This window comes from Gossypium hirsutum, chromosome A11, assembly GCF_007990345.1.
Source record: "Gossypium hirsutum isolate 1008001.06 chromosome A11, Gossypium_hirsutum_v2.1, whole genome shotgun sequence".
NCBI classification, from domain to species: domain Eukaryota; kingdom Viridiplantae; phylum Streptophyta; class Magnoliopsida; order Malvales; family Malvaceae; genus Gossypium; species Gossypium hirsutum.
The window spans coordinates 34,686,573-34,695,818 of NC_053434.1; the positions used below are offsets into that span (position 1 = coordinate 34,686,573).

At 39.7% G+C, this 9,246-nt stretch overlaps 1 protein-coding gene across 1 annotated transcript; it reads right to left on the reverse strand.

The window, feature by feature from the left end:
* Positions 1–3,127: 3,127 nt before the first annotated feature.
* LOC107958947 (uncharacterized) lies at positions 3,128–4,527 on the reverse strand. Its single transcript, XM_016894872.1, has 5 exons — positions 4,426–4,527; positions 4,193–4,350; positions 3,691–3,835; positions 3,382–3,618; positions 3,128–3,268 (listed from the first exon to the last, which is right to left on the reverse strand). Exons 1-5 carry the CDS (start codon positions 4,525–4,527, stop codon positions 3,128–3,130), a joined length of 783 nt encoding a protein of 260 aa, XP_016750361.1.
* Between the last annotated feature and the right edge of the window lie 4,719 nt (positions 4,528–9,246).

Consider the following 9,246-nt stretch of genomic DNA (forward strand, 5'->3'; position numbering starts at 1 on the left):
ATATTGAATAATGAGTGCTTTATTTGATGTCCTTAAACACCTCGAGTGATTTGAGTGAATCTTTAGTGAAGATGTTAAACTCTGTGATATTTTGATCAAAGGTGATTACTTAGATGAGGGGGGACACCTATGTTTTCATGATAATACTCAACTTGGAATGTTTGAAACTTTGATGTACTTTTAGTTGAATTTTCAATGTAGGATTACTTATGGATTATTTTGAGATATTACTGATAGGGACTATAAAATGAGAAGAATTTGTTTTGATTGTGAGTTGAGGATTTTGCTTGAGGACAAGCAAATACTTAAGTGTGGGGGTATTTGATAAGCCGTAATTTATACATATTTTTATCCCATGCTTAGCACATTTATGGATGGTTTCTCCTTAGATTTGGTGAATTCGATGCTCCTAATCCTTTAATTTTAATGTTTTATACTTAGGTGAGCATAAGAGAGTAAAAAGAGCGAGAAACGGGCTGAAAACAGAGAAAATGAACCCACGTGGGAAATCAACACGGCCTGGACTTCCTCACACGGGAGTGTCACATGGCCGTGTCCATTTGGCAGGATCAAAACACAACTTACACGAGTAGACTACACATCCGTGTCTATTCAACAACCTTGACCACGGGCTGGAGAAATCGCACACGGGCGTGTCCCTGCCGAGCCCAAGTATAGCCCTATTCGGAAAAGGCCACTTTGGAGGGCTCTTAGGCATTCTAAAGCCTATTTAAACAGCAGAGGAGGCACTTAGAACAGACACGCGGAGTAGGAAGCAAGGAATTACTCAAGGGAAGTCGATTGGTCCATCTGAGAAGCTGGATTCATCGTCAAGACAAAAGATCTCCCTTCAATTTCCATTTAGGGGTTTTGGATTTTCTTTATGTTTTGTATTCATGATTCTTCTGAGATGTTTTCTTTTATTATGAACTAAACCCCCTAAATACCTAAGGGGAATGAAACCTAAGACAAATCTTGTTATGATTATCTGAATTGTATGATAAATATTTGACTTGTTCTTAATTATGTGTTCTTAATTCTTGTTTTAATATTCCAGGATATTGATTCAAGTTAATGCTCTTATTCAAAGGAGGAAAAGACCCTATCTAAGAGTAAATTGGTCGTAATTAAGCAGAGTCGATTGCACACCTCAAGATAGGGTGATAAGATTTTGCCAGATTAGGGTGAAACCTAATAAGAGGATCCATAGATCGAGTTAATGCAACACTAGGGCGTTAATTAGAAAGAGATTTCAATTAATCAACCTAAGGTTAGATGTTATTAGTCTCGAAAGAGATAATAATATAACTTAGGGATTTCTATGGATCAAGTCAAATGAATAAATCGTCTGATTCAGAGTCAAATAACAAGTGAAGTCTAAGTGGATTTTTCCTTGGGTATTGTCTTAATCAATCGAGTTTTCCCAAAAGCTTTTTCCCAATTTTCTCTTGTGCACCCTTAATTTAGTTAATTAGTTTAGATAAACAAATCCCTTTATTTTTAGGCTAGATAACGAAAAGGAAGTAATTACTAGTACTTTTGGTTCCTTTGGGTTCGACAATCCGGTCTTGCTAAAGCTATACTACTTTCGATAGGTACATTTTGCTTCATTGTGACAATAGTTAGTTTCAAGAACAATTAATTATAAATTTTTAAAACCTACCACGAATATCATGTATCACAACCTCTATACACCATCTCCTGTCCGACCCTGCACTCTTATGGGGAATAAATTTCCCACCCATCCTACACTTACAAATTAGCACCGATCGCGGCACTAAACAGTATTTGTAGCAGAGCTGCCAGTATAATAGGCTTAGAGCCATCAGTGATTTGCAGCGGAGCTGCTAGTATAGTACACTTCCTCTAATCATATTATCCCAATCCCATGCAATGCATCATACAATCATGACATGCCATCTCATGGAAACATGCATATAATCAGAACAGTATAAATATTATGCTTAGTATACAGTCACACAGTTAGTTAAAGATCTAGGTAAAGCTTACTGACCCTACAGTAGGTCCACAAACGACTCGGGTGACCTGTGAAACCTTAATAGCCAAAAAGTGAAAATGGGTCCACATACCCATGTTCCATGCCTATGTGGGCCCACACGCCCATGTGGCCCACACGGCCAAAAATGGCCTTGGCCGTGTGAATCACATGGCCTGGCCCAATATTCTCGCATTCCCTTGTGGTTCACCCACGTTGGGCCCCCATGAATCACACATGACCAGCCTCATCGATCACACGCTCTTGTTTGATCACACAACTTACCACACGGCGGCCACTTGCCCGTGTGGCATCGACAATCACCAATTTTGGCTTTTTGCGGAATTCTACTTTTGGGGTTGTATTTAGACACTTGAATTGATTAGAATTTAACCCACACTCCTGGTACACCAAAACCTAAATTCAACCAAAATGTCATTTAATCAACTACATAATTCGTTAATCAAACAAAACCAAATAACGTTAAGGAATGATCAGGAACTAAAATTTTGAAACAAAGAGAGAGAGAAGCGAATTCAACATCCCCCAAATCAGGATAACTTCGCACATCCCATAATTTCCCCTTAAAATCACTCCAGCCTTCCCACTACTCAGACTTTTAATGAAACACAAACTCTACCTGTCCATTTCTGCCAAAATTTAATCCCTTCGTGCATGCAAGGATTCGAACTTCAGACCTTAAGAAACAATAACACGCCACTCATCCCCTAAACCAGTAGACACATTCTGACATATTTCACCAACATTTATTTATAAGCCTATTAATTAAAGATAGCGATACCTTCAATTAAAAGTAAAATTTTTCCCAAGCTAAGGCTTGAACTTGAGACTTCTCACACACACCCAGAACACATAACCACTAAGGCAGACTATTATTTGTAACAACAACATACAGAAATAATTATAAAGGATTTTGGGGCGTTACAACTCTACCCTCTTTAAAGAAACTTTCAGCCTCAAAATTTCACCTGATCAGAACAGATAAATATATTGCTGTCGCATTGCACCCTCGAGCTCCCACGTGGCCTCCTCAAAACTATGATTACGCCAAAGAACTTTAACCAGTAGGATGGACTTTCTTCTAAGAACTTTAACATTGCAGTCCAATACCTAAACTGGCTCCTCCTCAAAGGTCAGATCTGGCCTAACATCGATCTCCTCAACAGGAACAACATGTGTAGGATCAGAGCGGTAGTGCCTTAACATAGATACGTGGAACAGGTCGTGAATCTGATCTAACTCTGGAGGTAACTCCAATTGATAGGCAACCGGTCCACACATTTCAGTATGCAGTAAAGCCCAATAAAACTAGGGCTCAACTTGCCCTTACGACCAAACCTCAGTACTTCCTTCCATGGTGAGACCTTAAGAAAGACAAAGTCCCCCACAAAATACTCAATCTCTCGATGCTTTAGATCCACATAGGACTTCTGTCTGTCTGATGCCACTTTCAGCCAGTCCCAAATCAATCTAACTTTTTCTTCAGTATCAAAAACTAGTTCTGGGCCCTGAACACGCTGCTCCCCCAACTTATTCCAACATGAAGGCGTTCGACACCTACGATCGTATAATGCCTCGTAAGGTGCCATTTGAATGCTTGACTGATAATTTTTCTTATAAGTAAATTCTGCTAACGACAAATAATCCTCTCAGCTACTTTGGAAATCAATTACGCAACTCCTTAACATGTCCTCTAGTATCTGAATCACCCTCTCGGACTGACCGTCCGTCTGAGGATCGAACGCAGTACTGAAGTCCAATCTTTTACCCAAACCTTCATGTAGCTCCTTCCAGAACTGAGAAGTGAAGCGAGGATCCCTATCAGATATTATTGAAATTGGTAACCCATGCAATCTCACTATCTCAAACACATATAGTTTAGCCAGTTTCTGCAGAGAGTTATCAGTACGAATTGGTATGAAGTGGGCTGACTTGGTCAATTAATCTACGATGACCTACACATAATCCTTCTTAGTAGGTGTGAGGGGTAACCCACTGATGAATTCCATAGTCACTTTCTTCCATTTCCAAAACAGAATATTGATTGGCTGTAACAAACTTGAGGGTAACTAATGCTCAACCTTAACCTGCTGGCAAGTCAGACACTTAGCCATAAATTCAGTAACCTCTTGTTTAAGACCTAGCCATCAGTATGACTCATGAAAGTCGTGGTACATCTTATTTCCGCCAGAATGTATAGTATAAGGGCTACTATATGCCTCTCGCAATATGGACTGCCTCAAATCAGTATCCTTTAGAACACAAATTCTCCTACGGAAACAGAGCACCCCTTCGCTATTCAGTCCAAAATCTACATTATCATCACTCTCAACCTGTCGGAAGTGAAGACTCAAAGGTTCATCCCCTAACTGTTTACCCTTAATCTACTCAACCCACGTTGGTTTAACCTGAAGCTCGGCCAACGGACTACCATCATCAAATAAACTGAGGCGAGCAAACATCGCCCTAAGTTTAGTCACAGCCCTACGGCTCAGTGCGTTGACCACCATATTAGCCTTACCAAGGTGGTATTCAATCGTACAGTCATAGTTCTTAAGCAGATCAATCCATCTACACTGCCTAAGATTTAGCTCCTTCTGAGTGAGGAGGTACTTGAGGCTCTTGTGATCAATGTAAATGATACACTTCTCACCATACAAGTAATGCCTCCAGATTTTTAGTGCGAATACCACTACAGCCATCTCCAAGTCCTGCGTGAGATAATTCGTCTCATGAGACTTATGCTGTCGAGATGCGTACGCTACTACCTTGCCCTCTTGCATCAACACACATCCTAAATCGACATGTGATGCATCACTGTACACAGTAAACTCTTTTCCAAACTCTAGCTGTATCAAGACAAGGGCTTCAGTCAGTACAGTCTTGAGCTTCTCAAAGCTCTCTTACTACGAAATAGTCTGGTTAAACGGTACACCCTTACGTAGCAGCTTAGTCAAGGGCGCGAAAATTAGTGAAAACCCTTCTACAAATCGTCGATAATATCCTGCCAATCCTAGAAAACTACAAATCTACGATACAGTCTTAGGTTGCTTCCATTCCAATACTGCCTCAATCTTTCGAGGATCGACCCTAATCCCCTTAGTAGTAACCACGTGGCCCAGTAATGTTACTTATCGTAACCAAAACTCACATTTACTGAACTTGGCGCACAATTATTTCTCTCACAGAATCTATAGAACCACTATGAGGTGTACATCATGCTCATCCTCGATCTTCGAATACATCAGTATGTCGTCAATAAATACCATTACAAATTGATCCAGATAGGGTTGGAATATTCGGTTCATTAGATCCATAAAAGCTACTGTAGCATTCTGTAATGCCCTAAATTTTTAGTTATTTAATTGCATGTTTTGGTGCTTCTCGGCTTACTTCCTGTGGTGGTTAAGGGTCTTGAGTAGTGTGAAAAGACCTGGGTTCAAACTTCGGCCTTAGTAAAATTTTGGCTTCTTATGGAATAAACCCTTGTTTACTACTATTAGACTCTTAAATTAATTGGGGTGTTGTGCTACATGAAAAGCTTGCTAGTCAAATGGCAAGAGGCGTGTGGGGTGAGTCTTGGGGTTCTGGGTTCGAGCTACTATTTGTGTAAAAAGGGATAATATTTTGCTGCTCTCGCATGGAAGGTGGTTGAGGTGGACCAAAACTCTAATGGTGGAGTTGTTGAGATTTGTGGGATTTGATGAGGGAGTTATCGATTTGAATTTGGAAGAGGGAAATTAGGAGAGAATCAAGGAAGTGGGAAGGTGAGGTAGTAGTGGTGCCGAATATGGACTCTCCTAAGCCATTCGGTCATAAGATTGATGGGGAGCTTGGTGCCAAATTCTTTTTGGGATTTTTTTGCTCTCAACTGCGTTAGTCCTACTTTTTTTGCCTTTCTTTTCTTATTTCGCATTTCTCGATTTTGCGGTGTGACCTGTGATCAACTACGTTTTGACTACTTGGGTGGCTCTTCAAGTGTACCACTCTTCTTTGCTCCATAACTTGGCCGAACCTTTCTTTTTTCTCATCTTTCAGTTGGCCTACAACATCTTTTTGGTTTCAACTGAGTTTTGGCTTTTCTTTTTCTTCTCCTCTACATTCACGGACCCTCATCAGCTCTCTCTTCCTCTTCTTTAGGTTTGGCTGAATATCATTTCTCCTCTCCCTCTCAACCCATTCAATTTTCATTGTTAGCCATTTGTACCTTGTTGTTGGGAGCCGAACCTTTCTGCACTTGGGTATGGAACTGACCCCCTTTTCTCTCTTTGTAGACATAAGCTACCTTTCTAATACTATCTTCTATTCCCCATTCTGTCAGGAGTGTACCTATCCTTCGTGGAACTCAATCTGAGAGTATGTCTTTACAAGTCGAATATTTCATGGTAGTGGTAAGTCGTTGTTTTTTTGGTCCTAATCTTTTCATTCACAATTTTAACTAACAAGGTGGTGATGCTTTATAGATTTTGCCAAGGTTGGAAGCCAACTTCGATCAGTGATTAAGGAGTGTGGCAGTTTGCTATTCTAGGTAAGCAACCGTTACCATTGCTGAGAATTCGGTGCTATGGAAGGATGGTAACTTTACCAATTAAGGACTAATGTTGAATTGTATTTGGTTCTAGGTTGGCATTGTGGAGATTGTCTCACTCATCGTAAAAAAGGTGTATAATCACACTACTTCCATCATTGAACGAAAAAAGCTGAAAAACGGTTACCACCGTTATCACATGAGTGTGCGACCACCCGTGTGGTCGTCTAGATGCATAAATGCGAGCATATGACTATAGAGACCACCCAAGCAATCTCGTGAGTGTGGGTCGCTTTGGGCCACGTTGGGCTGAAATGGGTCATGTGGGCCCCACGAGCTCGTTGGCCTGCACGGGTATATCGCACGGATGTGTGGGAACTATTGGGCTGCCTGCGTTGTGTACACGACCAGGGCCATTATTTGGGCTCAATGGGCCACACGACGTGTGGGCCCACATAAGCCGTATAGTGGGTTTGGGCCTATTTGTGCTGTTTAACTGTAAAAGGTTACATGGATCGCACGAGACAATTGTGGACCTACTGTTGGGTCAGTAAGTGTACCTAAACCCTAACTTGCAAAATGACTGTTTTACCCCTATGAGGTAAATGACCAAAATACCCCTATGTGATGTATGACTATTTGAGCATGCCATTCTTATTGTATGTACATTAATACTATGTTACTTTGCATGGGGTGGGATATATATTTTTTATTGGAGGAAGTGTACTGTAAGGCTATAAGCCTATTATTGGCAGCTCTGTTGCAAATACTGCTAGTGCCAAAATTGGTACTTTATTCTGGAGTGTAGGGATTGGTGGGTTGATTTAATCCCCACATGGAGTGTAGGGCTGGACGGAGTGGAGTGTAAAGGATGGTTAGGTAGGACCTCTTTATGCATTATTGATACTGTACTAAATTGGGCTAAGGCCCACACTGTTACTACTACTGTAATGGGCTAATGCCCCCACTGATACTATTGTGGATATGGGCTTAAGGCTAGACTGTTCAAATATTGTATGTTTGACTGTTCATTAAATAAGGATTACATACTAAGTTTCATACTCACCCTTTTTTCGCTTAATTGTGCAGGTAATCCTTAGGCGAGTCGATGCTGCCAGGAACTCGGTGATGGCCACACTACAGCTTTTGTTTTCTTTTATTTGCTATTGGACTTCATTTTGGGTTATGATTATGTGATATTCGTAACAGGTTTTAAAGATTTATAAATGAATCATTCTTGAGACTAACTTATTATCACGATTAAGGCAAGTGTACCTATCGAACAGTAGTATAGTTCAGCAAAACTAGATTGTCGAACCCAAAGGAACTACGAGTACTAGTATTTACTTCCTTTTTATTATCTAACCTAAAAATTAAGAGGTTTGGCTATCTAAACTAATTACTAACTAAGAATGCACAGAAACAAAACTTGGGAAATACTTTTGGGAAAATTCGATTGATTGAGACAATACCTAAGGAAAAATCCATGTAGACTTCACTTGTTATATGACTCTGAATTAGAGAATTTATTCATTTGACTTGATCTGTAGAAATCCCTAAGTTATATTATTATCTCTCTCGAGACTAATAATGCCTGACCCTAGGTTGAATAATTGAAATCTCTTTCTAATTAACACCCTAAAATTGCATTAACTTGATCTATGGATTCCCTTATTAGGTTTCACCTTAATCCGGCAAAATTTTGTCACCCTATCTCTAGGCGTGCAATCAAATCCGCTTAATTATGACAAATTTACTCTTAGACAAGGTCTATTCCTTCTCTGAATAAGAGCTTAACTTGAATCAATATCCTGGAATATCAAAACAAGGATTAAGAACACATAATTAAGAACAAGTCAAATATTTATCATACAATTTAGATAATAATAACAAGATCCATCTTAGGTTTCATTCCCCTTAGGTATTTAGGGGGTTTAGTTTATACTTATGAAAGAAAACATCTCAAAAGCATAAAGATAACAAAATATAAGAAAACCCAAAACTCCTGAAGGAACTTGAAGGGAGATCTTCAGTCTTGATGATAAATCTGACTTCTAAGATGGATCAATAGGCTTCCCTTGAGTAATTCCTTCCTTCCTCCTCTGCATCGCCCCTTTAAGTGCCTCATCAGGTGTTTAAATAGGCTTTGGAATGCCTAAGAGCCCTCAAAATTGGCCTTTTCCAAAATTGGACTAAACTTGGGCTCGGCAGGGACACGCCTGTGACAGCCCTAAAGTGACCCTAGTCGGAAAGCGGTTTCGAGACCCCTAAACTGAGCCACCAAATTATTTGAATGTGATAACTATTGTCTAAAATATGTGAATATGAATGTGTGAAAGATTTAAGCTTCGATTTAGTTAATTGCATGTGAATTTAGTTAATAGGACTTATGTGAGAAAATTTAGAAATGTGCTAGGCAAATGTAAGTGGCCTATTAGTGCATGTAATCAAAGGGGTGGACTTGCATGTCAATTTCCCCCATTTAATTACTAGTGGCCGGCCATGACAATAAGGGTGGACAAAGTGTGATGGGTAAAACATGTCATAAACATGTTGTGTTAATGGTTTATGTTAGAAATGATAAAATAAGGAGCATGGTAATAAAATAATGAAAAGGAAAATGATGAAGAAAAAAGAAAAGAAAAAAAAGTTCTCATGTTGTGAACTTGGCCGAATAGAAGAAAGAAAGAGAGGAAAAAGA

What these genes read in the sequence shown, in the direction of transcription:
- LOC107958947 (XM_016894872.1), bottom strand. Translation starts at nt 4,527, where the DNA reads ATGGTGGTCAACGCACTGAGCCGTAGGGCTGTGACTAAACTTAGGGCG. An exon ending in CATTCTGGCGGAAATAAGAT is followed by an intron (nt 3,836 to 4,192) that starts GTACCACGACTT and finishes AATATCTGATAG; the next exon opens with GGATCCTCGCTTCACTTCTC. An exon ending in GGGACTTTGTCTTTCTTAAG is followed by an intron (nt 3,269 to 3,381) that starts GTCTCACCATGG and finishes TATCAATTGGAG; the next exon opens with TTACCTCCAGAGTTAGATCA.